At 44.3% G+C, this 25,579-nt stretch overlaps 1 protein-coding gene across 46 annotated transcripts in view; it reads right to left on the bottom strand.

The window, feature by feature from the left end:
* TRDN (triadin) overlaps positions 1–25,579 on the bottom strand; it is a 597,259-nt gene that overhangs the window by 198,864 nt on the left and 372,816 nt on the right. For 45 of the 46 annotated variants that reach the window (XM_033935829.1, XM_033935830.1, XM_033935836.1 and 42 more), the window contains 7 exons: positions 25,258–25,305; positions 19,606–19,650; positions 18,295–18,342; positions 14,753–14,800; positions 11,027–11,071; positions 8,763–8,810; positions 2,256–2,303 (listed from right to left, as the gene is read on the bottom strand). In XM_033935829.1, coding sequence (XP_033791720.1) covers positions 2,256–2,303; positions 8,763–8,810; positions 11,027–11,071; positions 14,753–14,800; positions 18,295–18,342; positions 19,606–19,650; positions 25,258–25,305 — 330 coding nt within the window. The remainder of the gene's footprint in view (positions 1–2,255; positions 2,304–8,762; positions 8,811–11,026; positions 11,072–14,752; positions 14,801–18,294; positions 18,343–19,605; positions 19,651–25,257; positions 25,306–25,579) is intronic. The other variant, XM_033935817.1, reaches the window with a different exon arrangement.

Raw genomic sequence — 25,579 nt, 5'->3', positions numbered from 1 at the left:
CCTTCGATGTCGTTCACCACGACATCCTAATCTTCCAACTCTCCGAAATAGGCATAAGCTCCACTGTCCTAGACTGGTTCTCGAAATTCCTACGCTTCCGCTCCTACACCGTTAATACAAACGGTACCTCATCCCCCCCCTGGAAGCCGAAATGTGGAGTCCCGCAAGGCTCACCCCTCTCCCCTATCCTTTTCAACATCTACATGTCCTCTCTGAAACTACTTCATCTATCCCCCCTAGAAACTCTCTACTCCTACGCTGACGACATCCTCATCCTCCTCGAGACCGACTCGAACCTCTCTAACCTCACTGAAAACATATCCTCTTGTATTACGAACCTCCAATCCTGGGCCCAATCTGTACAAATGAAACTAAATGAGTCCAAAACAAAACTACTTTGGCTCGGCCCTATTTCAGACCATTTACCCTCCTCCATTCCACTACCTTCCGGCCCCACTCTCCAGCTTGAGTTTTCAAGCAAAGTCCTAGGCTTCGTCCTAGACTCCTCCCTCTCCTTCAGTGATCACCTCAACTCCCTGGTAAAAAAATGCTTCTTTAGCCTCCATATGTTGAGGAAAGTAAGATCCTACTTTCACCATTCTCATTTCGCCATCCTCGTTCAATCCACCGTCCTCTCCAGACTGGACTACTGCAACTCCCTCTATATATGCCTAACTAAGAAAAACCTCCACAGACTTCAACTAATTCAGAACGCCGCGGCCAAGCTTATTTTCACAAAAGGCAAGTTTGATCACGTCTCCCCTCTCCTCTCCAAGCTTCACTGGCTCCCAGTATACTCCAGAGTCCTCTACAAATGTGCCTGCTTATCCTTCAAGATTCTACATGGCATCCTACCCCCCGTTATCCCACTCCTTTGGAATTCCTCTAACCCACTCTCCTCTAGATCCTCCCAAAAACTGAAACTATCTTTCCCATCTACAAAAGGTATATCCCGCGCAGGAAAACTTGGAACATCCCTCCCTTTTAGAACCACAGAACTCTGGAACAACCTCTCATCCCCGCTCAGAAATGTCAGCTCCTTCCAATCCTTCCGTAAACATCTGAAAACTTGGCTCTTTTCAAAAATCTAATCACCCCTCGTTCTCTAGTACCCTGTTCCCTCCCCATCTTCTTATTCCCTCTCCTATATCCATCTTTGTAGTTCCTTTCCTCCTAACCTCTGTAAACCGTGCCGAGCTCTGCGCTCGCGGAGATGATGCGGTATACAAACCTAAGGTTTAGTTTAGTTTAGTTTAGTTTACACGGCTGTACCACCAAGGATTCAAAAAGGTACGTGGGGAGAGGCGGGAGGGAGGTAAAAAAATTGTTAGAGTAGGCCAGGACAGGCGACAGGAGGGATCCCTCCTGTCCTATCCCACCAGGTCATACAGAATTTATAGGTTATGGACCTCTGTTTCTTTATAATTTGTGTTTATTCATAGGCCCTTTTATTAAGATGTCATTCCCACATGCTAAGACCACTTTTTACCACATGGGCAAAATGGCCAATTTTTTTATTTCCAGCATTAACAGCCAGGTGCTAATTTTCCCGTTAGCACATGACTATTATAATGTGAGCACTTACTATCACCTTTTTTGTAGATGGTAAAGACTTACATGCTAATCACATGCTATGAACATAAGAATATCCATACTGAGTCTATCTAGCCCAGTTTCTTGTTTCCACAGTGGCCAATCCAGGTCACAAGTGCCTGGCAGAACCCCAAATAGTAAAAACATTCCTTGCTACTGATACCGGTGCAAGTAGTGGCGTTCCCCATGTCTGTCTCAAAAGCAGACTATGGACTTGGGCTAACTAATTGCTGCAGTACATGGATACTCTCTATCTCCTAACTCACTCCCAGCATGTGAGTAGCACTCACACATGCAAAAATTACTGTGGTACACCAAGCACACCCTATGGTAAGCATTTTTTTTTTTTTTTTTTTTTTAGCGGTAAGAGTACACACTAATACTTACCACAGCTTTATAAAAGGCCCTGAAGAGTCTTTAGTTTTATATGTACTGTTTTACATTTGTTAAGTGAACTGCTCTGGTATATGCAATGAAGGGCTGTATATCAAATTATCTTAAATAAAAAATACTGTACATGCCTATATACATAAAGGCAAAGCATTTATGCAGCCAGTATCTGATGCTGCCTGCACAAGTGATTTTGAATATTGACCAGGCTGCCTTCAACTGGGAACCAATAAAGGATTGGTGAATTTAAGGACTGGCTTCATTCCACTTACCCTTCCTAACTGGGGCTGCAGAAGTGTGTTCTTTATCTTGTTTTGGTTCTGAAAATAATGGATGGAAAGAAAATGGATTGCCAATAATCTTCAAAGTCAGAAAGATGCAGTAGAAAATGAACAATATTTATTTTTATTAAGCTACACTAAAATTTGTACCTACCACAGGTTAATGCAGAATTTTACCATGTGGTAGCTGAAAATTTAATGCACCAACCACTGGGGGCATTTCAGCTCCTTGTGACCCTGGGCAAGTCACTTAATCCCCTCATTGCCCCAGGTACACTAGATAGAGTTTGAGCCCTCAGGGACAGAGAGGGAAATATGATAAAGTAAACCACTTAGAGAATAAGTGGTTTATAAATAAATAAGAATAATCAATGGTCCATTTAGTCCAGTATCCTGTTCCATAGTGGCCAATCCAGGTCACAAGTACCTGGCTGGGTGTCAGGTCAGGCGCTGGGATAAAGGTGCGCCCAGACAATTGAGCGCAGCGCGGAGGCGCGCGGTGCTCTAAATTACTGTTTTTAGGGCTCTGACGGGGGGGCGTGGGGGGGAACCCCCCCACTTTACTTAATAGACATTGCGCCGCGTTGTGGGGGCATTGTGGGGGGTTTAGGGGGTTGTAACCCCCCACATTTTACTGAAAACTTCACTTTTTCCCTGTTTTTTAGGGAAAAAGTTAAGTTTACAGTAAAATGTGGAGGGTTACAACCCCCCAAACCTCCCATAACGCCGGCGCGATGTCTATTAAGTAAAGTGGGGGGGTTTCCCCCCATGCCCCCCCCATCGGAGCCCTAAAAACAGTAATTTAGAGCGGCACGCGCCTCCACGCTGCGCTCAATTGTCCGGGCGCGCCTTTGTCTTTCGCGCTGTTGTCTATGAACCACCTGGCTGAAACCCAGATAGTAGCAAAATTCCATGCTACTGATCCAAGGCAAACAGTGGCTTCTCCCATGTCTGTCCAACCCTTTTTTAAACCCATCTGCGTTAACCACTGTTACGACATCCTCTGGCAACGTGTTCTAAAGCTTAACTATTTAGAGTGAAAAAATTTTTCCTCCTATTGGTTTTAAAAGTATTTCTCTGTAGCTTTATCGAGTGCCCCCTAGTCTTTGTTATTTTTGATGAAGTACAAAATCGATTCACTTGTACCCATTCTACACCACTCAGGATTTTGTAGAGTTTAATCATATTTCCTCTCAGTCATCTTATTTCTAAACTGAAGAGCCTGTTCTCTTCAGCCTTTCCTCAAAGGAGAGGAGTTCCATCCCCTTTATCATCTTGGTCACTATTCTTTGAACTTTTTATAATTCCGCTATATCTTTTTTGAGATACGGCGAACAGAATTTATCTTTACAGGTCCCACATTAAACATTCCATTAGCATGAGGTACTCTGTATGCAGTTAGCATGTAAACATTTAGCACCTCTTATTTAGAAGGCATGTTAGTAGTTTCAAGTTTCAAGTTTTATTGATTTTGATATACCAACCATCAAATTAATATCTAGCTGGTTAACAATCGAATTAAAAAGATAGGGAAAACTGAGAAAAATTAAAAAAAAAAAATAAAAAAAAAAAATGTGTGAACATATAATAAAATAAACAAACAAACGAACAAACAATTACCAGACGTACTAGAATGTGAGGGTAGAATAATGGGATGGGAAAAGTTACATATTAAAGAAGAAGAAGGGAGATAGTAGGGGTTGGGTAGTACATAAGGGAGGGGTTGCTTTGTCAAGGAAATTGTTGTGAAAAGGAAGAAAAAGAATAATAGTTCTAATGATTATTAAATGCATCACCAAATAGGAGAGTTTTAAGACCAGTCTTAAATTTATCAAGTCGAAGTTCATCACGGAGATGCTGTGGTAGGGAGTTCCAAAGAGTAGGTGCAGTTACTGCGAAGTTCACTTTCCGTGTATAGTAGAAATCTCTTAAGGAGGGGATGAAAAGAAGTTTTTGGTCGGTTGATCTTAGTGTGCGTGGAGAACTTTGAGGAATAAGAAGTTTATCTAGGAACGAGGGCAGATGAGAAAGTTTTATTTTAAAGGAAAGTAAGATGATTTTGTAGGTGATGCGATGTTTTGTACTCAGTTTTCACTCTAAGCTCTCTTTCTAACTACCGTGTTTCCCCGAAAATAAGACACTGTCTTATATTAATTTTGGGCCCATAAAAGGCACTAGTCTTATTTTCGGGGAGGTTTTATTTTTTTCCATGTACAATAACTATCTCTCCCTTCCTCTCCTCCACCCCAATTCTTCCTATTTCCTTTCTCTCCCCCACATGTGCAGCATCTTTCCTCCTCTCTCACCCATCCACTTCTGCAGTATCTTTCTATCCCTCCCCCTCCCTCCCATCCCCCTGTGCAGCAGAACCCTTGCAGCCTATATCCCTCCCTCCCCTTGTGCAGCAGGACCCTTGCAGTGTCTATCCCTCCCTCCTTCCCATCCCTTGTGCAGCAGAACCCTTGCAGCTTAAATCCCTCCCTTCCTCCCATCCCCCCTGCCGTCGCTGTGCACCCCTCTCTCCCTGCTTTCTCACACCTGGGGTTCCTCTGCTACATTGCTGATGACATCATCAGCAACGCGGCAGAGGAATGCCAGGGCATGAGAAATCTGCGATGGGGCCTATGCTGCCGATGATGCAGTTTGCTATAAGGTACTGTATTTCAGTCTTGCGGTCGAGGTTCGGATGGGTGGGAGAGATGGAAGGATCACGGGGGAGCGCTGCTGCTGCCGGCGACTAGGGCTTATTTTCAGGGGTAGGGCTTATATTAAGACCTACCCCAAAAATCATGGTAGGGATTATTTTTGGGGTAGGTCTTATTTTCGGGAAACACGATACATGCACTATAACAATGGCTCATTCAATAACCACTCATTAAAATTCAACTGTATGCAAAAACAAATAAAAATAGAACCCTCAGTTATAAGCACAGTAAGTGCACACAAATGCTCAAAAGCTATTTGAGCAATGGTTGGGCTCAAATTATAGCTCTATTTGCTTCAGCTGCTTTGTTAACAATATCGCTGGACTCTAATTCTTAAAGTGCTAGTGTCCCAAATAAAGCATGATGTGCTTAGCCGCCCTAAATAGTGTTCAAAGTAAAAAAAATTTGCAGCAATCCTGCTTAGATCAAACTTATCATAGCAATCCTAATGGCAGTTCAATACTCTATGGTCCCGTGAGTTCTTTTCCTGTCCCTGCCCCATTTCTGCAAGCTCCATCCTGATCTGCATATTCCTCAAACATTTTAAAATCATAAGTGTTCGAGGCTTGGATGGTTAAGGCAGAGCTTACAGGATTGGGGCAGGAACAGGGTCAGCGACAAAACTCATGGGGACGGGATGGGGAAATTGATTTTCTACAGGTACGGGGGAAAATTTGTCCCTGTGTCATTCTTTACTCTATGGCTCAATGAGGTACCCCATTTCACTTCCTCACAAGCCAAGTTACAATCCAAAACATAGCTCCTGGTTGAGCACTCTTTATGGAATAATGCACAGCACTACTTCCTGCAATCAGATTTGGGCACCAGGACTTATGCCTGCTGATACCATGTGCAATTTCTGACACCCACTTTGGATGCACATCTACAGTATTCTATAACACTGCATGCAAATTTCCATAATGCTCCTTACCCACCCATGCTCCTCCCCTGACCACACCTCCTTTAGTATTTCACACGACAAGATTTAGGCACACAGTTGTATAGAATAGCACATAGCAAGATGCATGCCAATTAACCAATGAGAGATTGTTAGCATCCAATTATTGACATTGATTGGCTCATTTCCCAATTTAGTTGTGCACGCGTCTCAAGATCATGCCCAAATTTGGGCATAAAATTTGAATGTAAACACAAGAGCCAACAACTCCACGGTAAATACCAAATCATTTATTAAATACAACACATATGTAAATACATGTCAGTCCATATGATATATTCACAGGCTCCTTGAGCAATACGCTGGATATGGGACTGTACAGTATTTTTTCCAAAGATACAAAGTTTTTCAACGTTAAAAGGATAAGATACATTAAAAACCCAACCTGTTAAACTCAATTATTTAACAGGATGGGTTTTTAATGTATCTTATTCTTTTAACTTTTTACTTATTTTAACATTGTTGTATCCTTCTTATATTGTATGTATTTCTTTTTACATTGTTTGCACTTAATCTTTCGAATCTCAAATGATTTGCATTGTTTGTACTATGCTTAACTGTTGTGAACCGCCTAGAACTCACGGGTATGGCGGTATATAAAAATAAATTATTATTATAAAATTATTATTATCTAGTAGATTGTTTACCCATACCCCTGATGCAGGCTTCAGCATCATAGCCGAAACACAGACTATGTCAGGTACAAGAGAGTCTGAAAATGATTACTCGTAACTGGAAAAATTGGGATCGCTTTAATTTTACTTTTTGGTGGGCGAATTTATGTTTAAGTTATAAGTACGAGAAAATGAATGCTAACATGCTAGGGCATACTAAGATATTCAAATTAGTTTGGGGTCCATTGACGTCTTTTGTAGAGTTGTTATATGTAATGTAATTTATTTCTTATATACCGCTACATCCGTTAGGTTCTAAGCGGTTTACAGAAAATATACATTAAGATTAGAAATAAGAAAGGTACTTGAAAAATTCCCTAGTTGTCCTTTATCTTTATTTCCCGCTGTTTTAGTACCTACACATCCAGGGGGGGGGATATATCTTTTGTTTGGTATTATTCCCTGATGGAAAATTTTGGATGGGAGAGGGAGTTTTATTTTTGTATTGATACTGATTGATTATAAGTGCTTATTTGATTATTATTATTTGTATGTATATTGTATTGCACTTTTTGTTTGCTTTGAATACTAAATAAAGATTTTTATTTTTTTTTAAAGAAAGTCTGAAAGGATCCACAAAGAGGGTATGTCATATGGACTGATATTTACTTACATAAATGATCTCAAACTCAACACTGTCACAGGTCGATGTGTACAGTTCCCTCCCCACTTTCTTTCTTTTATAGAAATTTGAGTACCATTATGACAAGTGTGGAACCATTTCACCTGTTGTTCTTAAAGCGATGGAGGTGCAGATGGCTAATGGTTATATTATATTTTAATTGTATATGTCAGACCCCCCCCCTGTTTTAAATTACTTTTAGCTTTACATTCTGTAAAACGCTTAGGATGGATAAGCGGTATATCAAGCCTAAATAAACTTGAAACTTGAGATAGCGAGGTCTTAGTAGAATGTGAATACTGAATGAGTTGTATCACTTATTCTGTCAGTTTTGACAACTGCTTGCTTTTAATGTTTGTTCTCCTCCTTATTGAATTTGTATTGAGATGTTTGTAACTGTGCAGCTGTAAGACCCTGTTCTGATGTTATTCTAATGAAAATATTGAACATAAAAGAGTTGGATCTAAGAAGAAAAGCCAAAGCAACAAGACCTTCTCTAAAATGTTTCAGCAAAAACATTAAAATTGCTCTTGGCTGGTGATGCAGTAATCTCCAAATTCTATAAACTTGCACACCCAACTTTACCCCAGATTCTATAAATAGATTTCTAGAAACAAACTTGCACACTATTCTGGGATGTGCATGCAACTAATGGCAAACAAGCCCATTAGTATCAAATTGGGTGACAACAATCAATTATGGGAGTTAATTGGCATCACTTCGGTTTTGCATGTGTAATGCTAAGAGAACATGATGACTGAAGAAAGGCAGAACAGAAGTTAGATTGAGACATCCACAAGAAATTAATTGGAAGACGGCCTGTAGCCTTGTCTAGCTGGCAAATATTTTTGTACACAATTTCTGTGACTATTTCTATCCCGCTTCCTTGGGGATTAACCCATTTTCTGTTTGCTCACTGCTGCTTCAGCTTGTCAGGGCCTTAGTGCATGTGTAAGAAAGTGGATGTCAAAGAGCAGTTTGAATATTGACACTATGCAGAAAACAGTGGCACTCGTTGCGGTAGCATAGTGACTCGCAAACTTTACGAGCCACAACACGCTAAACTGGCAACCGTGGCTCGAGAGCACCTGGAAGGGTGTGGATATCACCGCAATGACATCACACGCATGCATGATGCCATCATATCGATGTCCACACATGCGCAGACGCCCTTCAGAAGAGGCACTGAGCCGCCAGTGGGAGGTGCTGAAAAAGAAGAGGTGCAGGGAGAAGGAGAGGTGCTGGCAGCAGCTGACTGCCTACGGATGTGCCTCTCGCTGCAAGAGGCATGTCCTATAGACAGTCAGCCAGCAGTGGTGCCTTTCCTCCTCCCCGGTATCTCGTGACACATCAGAAATTTTGTGCGGCACAGAGTTTGTGATACACTGCTATAGCAGAACAGTCTGTGACACATGCTGTCTGGTTAGTAGCACTGAATAACCTTGAAAAATGCAAATGCCATGACAGGGGACTCATCTAGGCTTTTAAAAAGATTGCGGTATGCACAAGGCAAAGGCAAAATACTTGCACTTAACATACTTGGTAGTTCTTTTGTCGGACTGGCTTGTTTTAGTTTCTCAGCCTCAGCTGTGGAAAACATAAGAAAAGTGATGTGCATAAATGAACAATTTTAATTATTTCTGTCTTTAAAATCACTGAGAAGTCAGGCAGATTATGGATCTACCCAGGGCAAAAGGTTTCCAGTCATTATTCAGCTCGCGGGGCTAGTATTTATTTTTTTTTTTTTAACACTGACCGCAACAGCCACAATTAGCCCTGGATATTCAATGCCAGGCCATGTCTGACTCCCCCTAGTGAATACTGTATCTGAGGCTATTTACCGAGATCCTGGAACTTATGCGGGTCCCAACCGATATCAGCCAGGACCCTCATAAGACACTTATGTGGGTTCCAGCTGAATATTGGTCAAGACCTGCATAAATGTGATAACCATTTCCCCCTTCCCCAGAAACCAACAAAGCTCTCCCATTGGATCCCCCTGCCCCTTCCCACCCTTGCCTACAGAAACTGCAAACCCCCTCCCTCAAAGTGGTGGGTTTATCTGTCCATTGCCCTGGTTTTTCTGCCCTTTGCCCTGGTGGTCCAGAGGAGTAATAGGCAAGAGCGATCTTACAACCTCTCTAAAATAGCAACAGTGATCTCTAGTGGCAGTCTCAAGATTATATGGCTTTCTTTTGATCTTTTAAATTCATGAAATTTATTTTATCTGGGCCTCCAAAATGGTATGTTCAAATAAACGTCCACATTTTAACCAAATTTTTGATTCAAGCAACTGTTCCTTTAATGTTGCTCATTTGCCATAGAATCTGTTTTAAAATTTAAATGCAAGAAGCAGTAAGGGTTTTCAGTATACTCCTTTCAATGATAAGAAATTAAATAATATTCTGATCACTTTGTAGTATCAAAAGACTGCTGCTAAAGGTCACAGCAGCTGTTTTGAAGGGGTAGCCACAACAGGCAGGAGTGAATAGACATTGCTTCTGCCCATTCTCTTCTTTCTGCTAGACAACCAGGGACTGGACAGGTAGGCCTAAGCTAGGATCTGCTGATATTGGGGGGGGAGGGGGGGTCAAAGGGAGGAAGGGGAATCCTGGGGTATCTGTTCATGGGAGGGAGGGCAGGCCTGCTCATGTTCTGGGGGTAAACAAGAGGAAGAAGGGATTGGAATTGTGGGATCAGAACTCAGCTAGATACCCTTATGTGGATTCCAGCCAATATGCAGCCGAGACCCACATGTCTTATATAGGTTGTAGTCGACTATCATCTGGGACCCACATAAATTGCAGAGGCCTGCATAAGTCTCATCTGTTGCCAGTATTCAGTGCTGGTGCTCAATACTGAATATCAGAGCTTAATTTAGCCAGCAATGATCAGTAAAAATGCTGACCATCACCACCAACACTGCCTGAATACTGACTGGTAAATAAATAGATAAAAAGAATAGCATTACCCTGACACAAATTTGATCCACCCTATGATTTCTACATAATTGGTACTCTTGTTGGCCTATTGGTTATCTTCCTTCCACTAGATCTTTAAAAAAACCTTATAATATAGCCCTCTATTGTAATTTCTAGACTTATGGAATTCACATACAGACAATTTAGGCCGTGTTTATTTGCATTCATAACCTCCATAGCAGAAGATGGGGATAATTTAGAATTATTATTTTCAGTTTTTCATTCAAATGCATTTACGCTACCTCAGATTCTAGTACAATTTCTCTGCCAGGATAATCTAACTTGCATTTTGCCAGTATCTGAGCGAATTATCAGATTTCTACTATGGGCTCCTTTTACTAAACTGCGATAGCGTTTTTACTGCGCGCTTAGCATGCACTGAATTGCCACGCGAGCTAGACCTTAATGCCAGCATTGCTCTAAAAACGCTATTGCAGCTTAGTAATAGGAGCCCTATATCTTTTTTAATGCCAGCATCCTCATTCCTACCTGGTTAAGGTGAAACCCATTCTTTTGAAATACACTCTCTTTTCCCATGCTATTGTCCAGTTCCTCTTCCCTACTCCATCATCTCATCTTTGCTTTGAGACTATAGCGATCTGCCGGCCTCTAGGATCTTGTTAGTGAAGCTGAGAATTTCTGAGATTGCTACGCTGGAGAGGATGGATTTCAACATTTTTCTTAAATACCAAAATGATGCATCTCTAATTCTCTCCTACGTTCCTATAGGTGGATTCTTCCCAGCAACATCTAACATTATGTCTATCTAACTGGAAGAGAATGGTAATGGTAGATTAAGAAGTTTGATTTCATTCCATTTACCTTTCTTAACTGAGACTGCAGGAACTTCTTGGCTTCGTTTTAGTTCTGCAAATTTAGAATATCAATGCATGAACAATAAATTGCAAGAATTTTCAGTCATAAATATGTGGCAGTATGAAAAATTCTATTAGAACTATATGCAAAACAAGGTAGTGAAAAGCATATATCGTATTTTCGCGGATATAACGCGCACCTGTGTAAAACGCGCACAGGGGTATAGCGCGCAGAAATCACGATGATATGTACCAAAACTTTTCTATACCGCGCTCAGGCATATAACGCGCATGATGCCCGACGCTCCTTTCGCCCGCCCTGACTTTCCGTGCGCTGTCCCGACTCTCCGTTCACCCCCCCTGACTTCCGTGCACTGCCCTGACTTTCCGTGCGCTGTCCCGACTCTCCGTTCACCCCCCCTGACTTTCCGTGCACTGTCCCCCCTTGAAGTCCTGTCCCCCCTTGAAGGTCTGTCCCCATCCTGAAAGCCTGATGCCCCCCCCCCGACGTCCGATACATCCCCCCCCCGGCAGGACCACTCGCACCCTCACCCCGAAGGACCGCCGACTCCCCAACAATATCGGGCCAGGAGGGAGCCCAAACCCTCCTGGCCACGGCGACCCCCTAACCCCACCCCGCACTACATTACGGGCAGGAGGGATCCCAGGCCCTCCTGCCCTCGACGCAAACCCCCTCCCCCCAACGACCGCCCCCCCCAAGAACCTCCGCCCGTCCCCCAGCCGACCCGCGACCCCCCTGGCCGACCCCCACGACACCCCCACCCGCCTTCCCCGTACCTTTGTGTAGTTGGGCCAGAAGGGAGCCCAAACCCTCCTGGCCACGGCGACCCCCTAACCCCACCCCGCACTACATTACGGGCAGGAGGGATCCCAGGCCCTCCTGCCCTCGACGCAAACCCCCTCCCCCCAACGACCGCCCCCCCCAAGAACCTCCGCCCGTCCCCCAGCCGACCCGCGACCCCCCTGGCCGACCCCCACGACCCCCCCACCCCCCTTCCCCGTACCTTTGGAAGTTGGCCGGACAGACGGGAGCCAAACCCGCCTGTCCGGCAGGCAGCCAACGAAGGAATGAGGCCGGATTGGCCCATCCGTCCTAAAGCTCCGCCTACTGGTGGGGCCTAAGGCGCGTGGGCCAATCAGAATAGGCCCTGGAGCCTTAGGTCCCACCTGGGGGCGCGGCCTGAGGCACATGGGCCAAACCCGACCATGTGTCTCAGGCCGCGCCCCCAGGTGGGACCTAAGGCTCCAGGGCCTATTCTGATTGGCCCACGCGCCTTAGGCCCCACCATTAGGCGGAGCTTTAGGACGGATGGGCCAATCCGGCCTCATTTCTTCGTTGGCTGCCTGCCGGACAGGCGGGTTTGGCTCCCGTCTGTCCGGCCAACTTCCAAAGGTACGGGGAAGGGGGGTGGGGGGGTCGTGGGGGTCGGCCAGGGGGGTCGCGGGTCGGCGGGGGGGGCGGTCGGAGGTTCTTGGGGGGGGGTGGTCGTTGGAGGGGGGGGGGTTTGCGTCGAGGGCAGGAGGGCCTGGGATCCCTCCTGCCCGTAATGTAGTGCGGGGTGGGGTTAGGGGGTCGCCGTGGCCAGGAGGGTTTGGGCTCCCTTCTGGCCCAACTACACAAAGGTACGGGGAAGGCGGGTGGGGGTGTCGTGGGGGTCGGCCAGGGGGGTCGCGGGTCGGCTGGGGGACGGGCGGAGGTTCTTGGGGGGGGGCGGTCGTTGGAGGGAGGGGGGTTTGCGTCGAGGGCAGGAGGGCCTGGGATCCCTCCTGCCCGTAATGTAGTGCGGGGTGGGGGTAGGGGGTCGCCGTGGCCAGGAGGGTTTGGGCTCCCTCCTGGCCCGATATTGTCGGGAAGTCGGCGGTCCTTCGGGGTGGGGGTGCGAGTGGTCCTGCCGGGGGGGGATGTATCGGACGTCGGGGAGTCGGCCGGGCAAGAGGGCTTGGGCTCCCTCTTGCTCCGATCGTGGATGCGGGTGCGGGTGGGAGCGCGTGCGAGCGGTCGTTCGGGGTGGGGGTGCGAGCGATCCTGCTGGGGGGGTGAATCGGGCGTCGGGCGGGGTGGGAACTATGTTTAAAAACTTTTCTATACCGCGCTCAGGCATATAACGCGCGAGGGGTATGCGCGGTACGTAAAATCACGTATAACGCGCGCGTTATATCCGCGAAAATACGGTATATGAATATTTGGTACTTTATAATATTAGATTATGTTGAAACCATTCATTAGTAATAGCATAAGTCAAGGCTTTTAGCAGAAGGTTTGATTTTTTTTACTATTCATCAGAATGAGCTTTTATGGGTATAGTTAGGAATGGATCATGGGCATGTTTTTGAGTTAGGCATTGATATCAGTGCCTAACGTCAGGTGAAAAAAAAACCCTGTCATAAAAATGTCATAAAAATGCCTAAATGTTAGGATGCTGAGTACTACCTAAGCACGCTCAGGCGATGCTAAGCATGGTTCTTTTTTTTTTTTTTAATTGTCTTTATTAGCAATTGCAAAGGGAACATACAACCAGGATCAGAACAATCCTAACAAACAATGGGCGCCTACGTTTTATAGAATCAATGCTGCTATCAATGTCTAAGGGCTCCTTTTACTAAGCTGCGTTAGCATTTTTAGCGCACACAGTATTTTAGCGCGTGCTATACCCGCGCTACGTAGCTAGAACTAATGCCAGCTCAATGCTGGCGTTAAGCTCTAGCGTGCGCTATTCCACGTGTTAAAGCCCTAATGTGGCTTAGTAAAAGGAGCCCTAACTTTAGACAGAATTTATAGAATCAGAGTCTAAGGGCTCCTTTTACTAAGGTGCGCTAGCGTTTTTAGCGCGCGCTAAAGATTAGCGCACGCTAACCACGCGCTAAATAAAAAATACTAATGCAAGCTCTATGGAGGCATTAGCGTTTAGCGCATGCTAAAACCGCTAGCGCACCTTAGTAAAAGGAGCCCTAAATGTATAAGAAGAAAACCTTTTCCAAAGCCAGGAAGTTATGGTATTGGGATTTAAACTTCTGGATTCAGGAGCAGCAGCAGCAAATATTTCTTTACAGACAGGGTAGTAGATGCATGGGATGGTCTCCCAGGAGAGACAGCAAAGGGGAAAAAAAACAAAGTAAATGGAAAAAAAAGCTGTAGATAAATATAAATGATCTTTGACTGCACAGAAGTAATTGCAAAGCTAGGGCTGAAAACACAGTATAGGAGTGAAAGTGAACAGCCTGCAGTGCTCTCATTATACTCATCTGAGATAAGCTGAATCTCTACCTGTTCAGATCACCTTTAAAATTGCCAATTAATTATTCCAAAACCATGCCTGATATATAGCAACTGTTAATCATGCACTACCAGTAAAGGCAATGTTTGAAACAGTGCACTGCTAAATTATGAAATCACAGATCAATCAAGCAATTTCTCCAAATATTTCTGAGTAAGCTTATTTTTGAAGAAATAAAGCACCAGCCTAGATCAGAAGGAATGAAGCAAAGACAAATTTCACTAAGAAGACTCAGAATGGTGATGGGGCACAAGGCTTATATTCCAGACAAATAATCCCCTGGACAACGGTGGTAAAATTTAATAATCAAAGCTGCCTGTTACAATGTTCTATTTTTTTTTTTTTAGCTGTGAAAATGTATTTCTAAGGACCAATCTGAAGATGACATTTCAAAACCCTCCAGGATGCACAAGTCATAGACAAAATATTTCACATACTTGGTAATTCCTGGGACATAGTTATTGGTTTTATTTTCTCTGATTTGGCTGTGGAAAACAAAAGGAGAGTTATATACATAAACGTACCATTTTTGGACATTTATGGTGAAATCACTTGTAAATCTTCCTGACCTCAGTTAGCTGTAAATTTGTTTTTACTGCAAATAAATTTCTTTCAAATTCTCTCACGCTCAAGCGTATACAAAACAAAGCAGGAACCATGGAAAAGCATCTACAAATCTAGAGTGACATCCAAAGGAACAGCAGGAAAAGTATACCCAACTCATAATTTCCTTCAGCTCTTCTGCACCTGAGATGTCCAAAACTAGATATTAGACGATGGAAGTGAAAACACACAAACAGAGCTATCTGGGATATGCTCAGATATAATAAAGGGATTTTCTCGTTTAGAAATATAGAAACAATATGGCAGATAATGGCCAAATGGCCCATCCAGTCCACCCATCTATTTAGCGCTATTCTATAAATGGCACTCATACCCCCTCTTTTACTAACACATAGCGTGGGTTTTAGCACCGGTAGTGGCGGTAACTTCTCCAACGCTCATAAGAATTATATGAGCATCGGAGCAGTTGCTGCAGGCGCTAAAACCCATGCTATGACTTAGTAAAAGAGGGGGATAGTTAGGTACTTTTTATAGAATACTGCTTGGTACTGGGAACCACACCTACAATTCTGGGGTTCAAAAAGGGACTGGATGACTTCCTGAAAGCGAAGGGGATAACAGGGTACAGATAGAGGTTTACCTTACAGGACATTGAGCGAATAGGGTATGGACATTTTAGGTTAGGTAGGGAAAACCTTCAGGTCATGGACCTGGAGGACCGCCACGGGAGCGGACTGCCGGGCACGATGGACCCCTGGTCTGACCCGGCAGAGGCAATGCTTATGTTCTTATGTTCTTAATTATAAGTGTGGCCACTTACACCAATTAAACTCTGGTATAAATCCTCATGCCTAATTTAGGCGTGGATCCCCTTTATTCTATAATAGTGCGCATAAATTTCAGGAATGCTGAATATGCATTTGAATACAGGGGAGGCAAAATTTATCTGATGCATTGTCAGTGTGGATATCCTTACAATCAGATTGGCTAAGTGTACCCTGAGGACTGGATTGAGAATCGTGGCATTAGGGCATGCCCTTCAAGGGATAACTACACTGGCATCTGACTTCCCTCTAATACAATGGTCTCAAACTGGCGGCCCAGAGGCCACATGTGGCCTGCCAGGTACTATTTTGAGGCCCTCAGTATGTTTATCATAATCACAAAAGTAAAATAAAACAGTTTCTTGATCATATGTCTCTTTAGCTATAAATTACAATATTATTATTAACACTTAGCCAAAAGAAAGATTTATAAACTAAAGAGTTTTACCTCATACAAAATTGTCATTTCTTTAATAAGACATTAACTATTTTTTTTCTGAGGCCCTCCAAATCCAAAATGAATCCAAATCCAAAATGTGGCCCTACAAAGGGTTTGAGTTTGAGACTACTGATCTAATACCATCTCTCCAGTCCTGCCTTGGGTGCCAAAACCTTAAATCAAGCCCTCACCTGAAACTCCACTGAAAAAAGCAAACCCTTTCCCAAACCCCTCAAGATTTAAAAAATAATTCAGCCCTTGTTGGATCCAGTAATAGGTGAGCTTGCTTATCTTTCTCCTGTACCTGTATTAAATTGATCTCAGTGGTAGAACAAGAAAGAAGAAAGCATGCTTTCCACTCCCACTGAAAAGAGGGATCACCAAGTCTGGGTAGATGGGTGGAGAGAGGGAGAGAGAACAGGATTTATCAGGGTTTACCAGAGAGCATGGTTAGCATAGTAGAGTTAAAAATATGTATGGAGATGTTCCTGAAGGAAAAGTCAATAAGCCATTATTAAGATGGACTTGGGAAAATCCACAGCTTATTTCTGGGATAGGCAACATAAAATCTGTTTTGCTCTTTTAGGATATTGCCAGATACTTGTGACCGGAATTGGCCACTGTTGGAAACAGGATACCAGATTTGATGGACATTTGGTCTTTTCTAGTATGGTGATGCTTATGTTCTTATTCTGTTTATACTGAAGATTCAGGGAGACCTGGAAAGGGTTTAGTTTTTGCATTGAGGTTTCAGGAGGAATTACTTATTACTGTTGAGATTTGGAGGGACTGGGGAAGGTTTGATATTAACTGCAAAGTTTCAAGGTTGAGAAGCTGCGTTGCAAGATACATGCAAATGTTATAAAATGTACATATATCTGTTTGAAGGTAAGCAGAAAAATTGTGCCTGCATCAGAACAGATATAACATTGTGTGGCAACTTAGAGGGAAGCAATTTGATAAAGGTACATACAGTAGGTATAAATATAGCCTTGATAGAATGTGCATTTATGAGTATGTGCTATCACAGCCCAGGTGTTCTATAAAAGTACCATCCATCTAATAACTAACTAGGTTTTAGACTGTTAGGCTAATTTAGAATAATTTCAACTTCAACCTAGCCAATTAGCTTTGACTGAAAGTTCAATAACAGATAGCCAGATATCTCAATCATTCAGCATGATATTAGGGCAAATCAAAAATTAAAGGCAATTGTTATTAAATTACATGATAACTGGAACAGAGACTGCTGGATAGTTTGTTCAAGTACAGTGCAGCACTCGGCCTTTAGTCATGTGGCAGCCACGAAGTCAGAAACGTGGACTCTCCATTGCAAGATTGCACCATCAAAGAACAACGTGCAGTAGTGAGTTTTCTTTGGACAGTGGGAGTGAAACCTGTGGAAATTCACCATCGGATATTGATTCAATATGGACATAGTGCAATGGATCAACGAAAGGTTGATGAGTGGGTAAAAGGCTTTAAAGCAGGAAGAACAGGTGCAACCAATGAAGGTTGTTCTGGTCACCCATCAACATCATGGACACAAGAGCACATTGACAGGGCGGATGCCTTGATTAGAGAAGACCGACGGATAACGGTGTCTCAGTTGGCTGCAGATTTGGATGTCAGCTATGGATCTGCATTTGCCATAATGACTTGGGATACAGCGTGTGGAGGTTGCAACCCAGTTCCTGAGACGTTATGAAGAAGATCAGAGTATTCTGGAGGGAATTGTCACCAGCGATGAGACATGGGTGCATCACTGCGACCCGGAGATTGAAAGACAAAGCGTGATGAAGTAAAGGAAGCGGCGCTCACCTGGCTTCGGGAGCAGCTGAAAAACTTCTCTGCAGGAATGCAGAAGCTAGTTGAATGATACGACATACTGTATGTGTCATCTTGCATGGTGACTATATAGAAAAGTGATATGTTAAATTGTTCACAGTTACTTCTAATAAAGCCATTAAATGTATTTTGTCTTTACTTTTTGATTTACCCTCTTATTTGAAAATATATCCAGAAATATCTATATAAACATGCATAATGTATCTGGCCCATAGTGTTTCTATGACAACAGCAAAACTGCATTTCTAAGAACTAATCTATGAAATCTCAAGGCACCTGAATGTCATATTTGCACTTAACATACCTGGCTGATCCTGGGACAAACTTGTTTCTTTAAGCTTCTCAGTTTTAGCTGTAGAAAAGAAAATGAGAGAGCTGTACATAGGCTTATCATTTATTTTTTTCTTTAAATCATTTGTAAGATATGTTGCTTCTGTGTCAGAAAGTAAGGGGACCATTACTAGTATTTCAATATTTAAAAGCTCTTAAAACAGTGGCCAGAGGATAAGAAACAATGATGTGATGGGCAATTAGGAAATACTTTATAAAGGGGAGACTGGAGAAAGGTTATGTTTATTAATAACTCAATATATCGCTTAGACTACAAATGAGATCAAAATGGTTTACAATATAATCTTAAATAACAGCAGCAAATCAGGTACGCAGCCTAGGAGTAACATTAGATGGCCACCTGTTCTTGTCCACCCACATATCTCAAATAGCCTCCACCTCCTTCTACTACCTCCACCAACTAAGAAGAATCAAACCTTACATCTCCAAACTAAACTCCTTATATCCTTACTCCTGACCTAGCCCAACTCCTCTACGCCTATGTTCTCTCCAGGATGGATTACTGTAACTCCCTATTTAATGGAATGGCCAAAAAAGATCTCAAACGCCTTCAGCTCACACAAAACACAGCAATCCGCCTCCTACACAACCTCAACTACCATGACCCTATCTCCCCAGCCCTCTGCGCAGAGCACTGGCTCCCGATCAACCAAAGCTGTGCTTTCAAGGCCCTGGTGATAGCACATAAAAGATTCTACGCCACCACCCCAGCATACATAGGATCCAAGCTAACCCTGTACACCCCCATCCGCCTCCTCCGCTTTGAAATGGAGAAACGCCTATGCATCCCCCCAGGAAGGTCTCTCCTGTCAGAAACCACCCGCAAACGCTCCTACAGCCATTTCATCCCCCATCTCTGGAACCAACTCCCCCCACAAATCAGACTACAGAACTCTCTGATGACCTTCTGGAAAGCAGTAAAGACCCTCCTCTTCAACTGAAATTCTAACTGCAAACTACCCCTTGACCCCCTTATATTCCCCCTCCTTTCTGCACTCTCCTGTACTTAAGTTGCTGTATAGTCTTGTACTGTCCAAAATGTTTTCCATTGTGAATGTTGGCTTGTAACCTGTTCTGAGCTACTAGGAGGATGGGATAGAAATCAAAATAAATAAATAATAGGAAATTAAAAATAGGAAAGAAAAGAAGAGATAAAAGCACAAGATTAAAATATATTTGCATACTCGAGGGAGTGGAGGGGAAGGGGGGGAAGGATATCAGGAACAGTTATACTAAAAAAAATAAAATTTCTCAATTTATTTACCTTTCATCACTGAAGATGCAGTCACTTCTTTAATTTGTTTAGGTTCTGCAAATGTATAGATACAGTAGAAATTGACATTCTGGCATAGCTCTATGTTTAAGGCAATTACATAGTGTGTGTTCTTTTTCAATGTGTAACAATTGTCAAAAAGCAAATATAAGAAAGGGATGGAGAGTAAAATGGAAAATGTTATGCACCTTAATGCACCTTAATTACTGTATGCAACTCTGGTTTCCCAATGTCAGAAAAGATATAACAAAACTAGACTAGACCAAAGTATATGGGATGACTGGTAACAGTTCAATATCCTGGTCCTCAGACCTGGCCATAGCACTAAGGGCTCCTTTTACTAAGCTGCGTTAGGGTTATAATACGCGGAATAGCGCACGCTACATTGCCATGCGCGCTAGACCTTAACGCCAGCATTGAGCTGGCATTAGTTTTTCCACGTAGCGTGCGGTAATTTCCTGCGTGCGCTAAAAATGCTAGCGCACCTTAATAAAAGGAGCCCTAAGACCCATCTCTATGCTCAAGAGTCCATCGTATCCTTATTACAGTGTACATTTAAGGGTACTACTTCCAATTTGTTATATACTCAAAAAATTTTGAAAATGTATTAACTGGAGTAAATAAAGTGTGAAACATGATCCTCATGTTGGCAATATACAAAATGAGATCATCCACATAGGCCAGCAGTTTAACTTTTTTTCTCCAACTCAGATCCCCTATACAGTATACTTTCCTTTCACCTGATTGAACATAGAAGCAAGTTTTTTTTCCTTTGTAACTTTATCTATACTCAAAATTTTAGTATAATAAACAAGTGAACAACTTGCATAAGAATTCAAGAATTAACATCTTATCAAATTAAACAAATACAGGAAATAACATACGTGATTATTTAGTCCACAATAACCTGATCCAAGAACAAGGAAACTATCAAGTGGAATTTTGGAAAGTAAATAATATAAGATACTTAGATGGAATGGGAGACATTGATTATATACCCAGGCAGCTGGTTCGTTAAACTGTGGTTGGAGACATTGTGCCAATAATCACCCCTCCCCCTTCTCTAGCTGTTACAAACTCAAGTAATTGTTTGGGTTCGAAAAACAAAATTTTTTCCCTCATGAGAGACACAACATTTCACATAGAAGCAACTTGAGAGCTAAATTAAACAAATAGGGAGAGAGTGCAGTCTTGGCAGGTACTCCTTTTAAGGAAGAAAGAACTTAATAACATTATTTACAAATACACATGTGATAGGCTTACATATGTATTTTGTATGTAGGTGATGAATTGCTTCAGGAATCCAGATTTGCATATCCAGAAAATAATTAGTTCCACTTAATCCTGTCCAATTCTTTTTCTGTGTCTAATGATAGCACCATTAAGGGTTGTACCTTTTTCTTTGAATACCAGATTTTGTTTCTTGTTCTCCTTTAAAATAACATGACAAAAAGTAATCTATGGCTAACATCTAGACATGGGCACTTATACCAGCTATATGGCACATTTTTGGCCACTTGTGCTAGCATTCTGTAAGGAAAAATAGACAAAATAGGCTTGAAATAGACATAAAAATGTAGAAAAATGAAGGCAGATTGATGTAGGCAGCTGTCCAGGCCTACCTCGGTAATGAGACCTCGAACGCTATATACTGGTTTCAATAAGTATATATTTATTTTGTCAATCAGTAACAGCTTACAGGAATAAATCATTCAGCATATAGCGTAACAGAAGGTGATCTCCAGGCCTAGAGATCCTCTGATGTCTGTTCTGACCTCTCCCTTCTAAAGGCCTGGTTTTTATACATTTCTTAGTGGCCAACACCACGTTGGCCTAGATCACATGATACCTCCTTATTGGCTATTTTCCTATGTATTACTGCCTAACTACATTCATTTATTGGCTGGTTCACCTGCGTCATGTTATATATTCACTCTGTTTCCCGTAAGACCTAACCTATTCCCCAAAATGTCTGTTTCCGAACCATATTAGCATTTCCGAGCACAAGACCCCCTCCCAACTGCAAATATCTCCGACACTTGCTATTAGATGATATTTCTTGTGAATTCTATCTTCTGAGAATTCTGTCTTCTGACCATGGTCTGTTTATCTCTTCATGGTATCTGGCTGGGCGGGCCTTGGTGTAAAACCACAGCATACCCACAGCCTCAGGACCTGTTGATTTTTCTCTAGTTTTACTGCTACAGTAGCTAATTGAACTTAAAAACAGCGCATTTCCCCATCTTTGCATGCTCTTTAGTCAATGATGTGAAATATCTTTTCACAGCTAATCTACTGTTTCCATCAGCTGCAGAGATAAGATACTAGTTGCAGGGGGAGAGAAAGGTTTTTGTAGAGAGAACAGTTTCTGTGAGCTTATGGTTTTTCCTTATACCACTTCACCTGGTTTAATAATGTCAGGACTTACAGGGATCCTTCAGAATTCCCATGCTTTTCCTTCTTTCCATCTCCCTCCTCCTCTCAAGATGAAGACCATATGGCCTATTCAATGTCCATTCATGCCATCTACTATCCCTTTTTCTCTCTTAGAGATCAAATGTACCGTATTTTCACGTAGATAACGCGCACCTGTGTAAAACGCGCACACGGGAATAGCGCGCAAAAAACACAAATTTATGTACAGAAATTTTTATATACCGTGCACACCCATATACCGCGCATGCCGCCCCGACTCTCCCGTCACCGCCCGAGTCTCCTTTCGCCCGCCCCGACTCTCCTCTGGCCACCCTGACTCTCCTTTCGCCCGCCCAGACTCTCCTCTCCTCCTTGAAGTCCTGTCCCCACCCTGAAAGCCTGATGCCCCCCCCCGACGTCCGATTCACCCCCCCGGAGGACCGCTCGCACACACCCGCACCCCCACCCTGAAGGACCGCTCGCACCCCCACAGCCTCCCGACCCCCCCCATCATGTAGAAGCTCCTACCGGTGTCCTGCTGCTTCCTCTTGGTGGTCCCGCCCTTTCTCTGACGTCAAGCCCTCTTGCCCCGCCGACTCCCTGACACGATCGGGGCAACAGGGAGCTCAAGCCCTCTTGCCCCAGCCAACCGCGGCACCCCCGACACGTTCGGGGCAAGAGGGAGCTCAAACCCTCTTGCCCCCCCGACTCCCCAACTCCCCGACAATATCGGGCCAGGAGGGAACCCAAGTCCTCCTGGCTCTGGCGACCCCCCCCTGCTAGTTGTTCGGGCCAGGAGGGAGCACAAACCCTCCTGGCCACAGCGACCCCCTACCCCCACCCCGCACTACATTACGGGCAGGAGGGATCCCAGGCCCTCCTGCCCTCGACGTAAACCCCCCTCACCCCAACGACCGCCCCAAGAACCTCCGACCGCCCCCCCAGCTGACCCGCGACCCCCTGGCCGACCCCCATGACACCCCCACCCCCCTTCCCCGTACCTTTGTGTAGTTGGTCGGACAGACGGGAGCCAAACCCGCCTGTCCGGCAGGCAGCCAACGACGGAATGAGGCCAGATTGGCCCATCCGTCCCAAAGCTCTGCCTACTGGTGGTGCCTAAGGCGCCTGGGCCAATCAGAATAGGCCCGGGAGCCTTAGGTCCCTCCTGGGGGCGGGGCCTGAGGCACATGGGCCCAACCCGACCATGTGCCCAAGGCCCCGCCCCCAGGAGGGACCTAAGGCTCCCGGGCCTATTCTGATTGGCCCAGGCGCCTTAGGCACCACCAGTAGGCGGAGCTTTGGGACGGATGGGCCAATCCAGCCTCATTCCGTCGTTGGCTGCCTGCCGGACAGGCGGGTTTGGCTCCCGTCTGTCCGGCCAACTACACAAAGGTACGGGGAAAGGGGGTGGGGGTGTCATGGGGGTCGGCCAGGGGGCTCGCGGGTCGGCTGGGGGGGCGGTCGGAGGTTCTTGGGGGGGCGGTCGTTGGGGGCAGGGGGGTTTGTGTCGAGGGTAGGAGGGCCTGGGATCCCTCCTGCCCGTAATGTAGTGCGGGGTGGGGGTAGGGGGTCGCCGTGGCCAGGAGAGTTTGGGCTCCCTCCTGGCCTGAACAACTAGCGGGGGGGGGTCGCCAGGGCCAGGAGGACTTGGGCTCCCTCCTGGCCCGATATTGTCGGGGAGTTGGGGAGTCGGCGGGGCAAGAGGGCTTGGGCTCCCTTTTGCCCCGATCGTGTTGGGGAGTCGGGGGGGGGCAAGAGGGCTTGAGCTCCCTCTTGCCCCGATCGTGTCGGGGGTGCCGCGGTTGGCTGGGGCAAGAGGGCTTGAGCTCTCTCTTGCCCCAATCGTGTCGGGGAGTCCGGGAGTCGGTGGGGCAAGAAGGCTTGACGTCAGAGAAAGGGCGGGACCGCCGGAAGAGGAAGCAGCGCAGGCGCAGGGCTCAAAGAAGGGCCGGGACCGCCAAGAGGAAGCAGCAGGACACCAGTAGGAGCTTCTACATGATGGGGGGGGGTCGGGAGGCTGTGGGGGTGCGAGCGGTCCTTCAGGGTGGGAGTGCGGGTGCGGGTGGGAGTGCGTGCGAGCGGTCCTTCGGGGTGTGGGTACGGGTGCGTGCGAGCGGTCCTTTGGGGTGGGGGTGCGAGCGGTCCTGCAGGGGGGTGAATCGGACGTCGGGGGGGAGGGAACTATGTAAAAAAAATTTTGTACAACGCGCTCACGCGTATAACGCGCAAGGTTATGCGCGGTTTGTAAAAACCACGTATAACGCGCGCATTATATGTGTGAAAATACGGTACTTGTCACAAGCTTTCTTGAATTTAGACACAGTTTTCATCTCCACCACTTCTATCAGGAGGGAGAAGTATTTCCTCAGGTTACCTCTGAGTCTATTCCTTTTCACCTTCATCCTGTGCCCCCTCATTCCAGAGCTTACTCTTAATTGAAATAGGCTTACTGCCTGAGCATTTTTCATAGATCAAATTATTCAAAACTTTTTTTGTTATGCTAATAGCTTCTTCATAAATTAAGAAGTATTGTCTTCACAGGGGCTATATTATATACATCTGAACCCCAAATATTGTATGTTTTGATGCATATTCATTAGAGATATTCTGAAAACCTGACTGGTGGGAGGTCTCCCAGAGCAGGGTTGAGAACCACTGCTCAAGACAAAGGCCTTCAATGCCACCATTGCAAGATGACTGGGATCCACTCTAATCCTACCTCTGTGCATTTATGCCACAGAGGTATTTAAACATCTCCATCATATCTCCCCTATACTGCCTTTCTTCCATATTGAGATCTTTAAGTCTGTCCTCATACTCTTTATGTGAAGTCCACTGACCATTATAGTAGACGCCCTCTGGAACAACTCCACCCTGTTATATCCAGTTAAGCCTCATATCCTAGATGCCCTGTTATAGAATTATTCTCAAAGTGTACATAGTAAAATCCTTTATTCATTCTTTTTATCAATTAGTTCTTTATGATTCTTATTATATTCTTGGATACCCTACCTTTTTTGTAGCACAACCAAAGTAGTTCACATATTACATACAGGTAATTTCTCTGACCCTAGTGCGCTTTCAAATTTTGTACCTGGGGCAATAGAGGGTTAAGTGACTTGCCCAGGATCACAAAAAAGCTACAGTGGGAGCCTGTGCTAGAGACAAACCCAGATCTTAAAAGAAGCAGTTTCATGCATTTGGAAAGTGTTATTTCAAGATGATTACCTTTGTGGACTGAGGCCTCAAAGATGACTTCTTTGCTGTGTTTAGGTTCTACAAAGTTGTGATATCAATAGAATAAAAAAATTAACCATACAAGTTCTTACATTCACAAATAAGCAATTTAAAGGAGAATGGTCAACAAGCAAATAGCAATGGTCTTTATCTGAATGCATCCATCATAACAAGTTGACGTTTAACTATGCTATTAACTCGGGAAATCTTTTAGATTATATGCAATTAATCAAATTAAACCATACACAAAGGGTTGGATTCAAAAAATGGCGCCTTAAAATGATAAGCGCCTAAAGTTAGGTGCCAATTACAT

The sequence above is a fragment of the Geotrypetes seraphini genome, chromosome 3 (assembly GCF_902459505.1).
Source record: "Geotrypetes seraphini chromosome 3, aGeoSer1.1, whole genome shotgun sequence".
NCBI lineage: Eukaryota > Metazoa > Chordata > Amphibia > Gymnophiona > Dermophiidae > Geotrypetes > Geotrypetes seraphini.
Note: the sequence above shows the minus strand (reverse complement) of the source record. Positions and strands in the feature narration are given on the sequence as shown.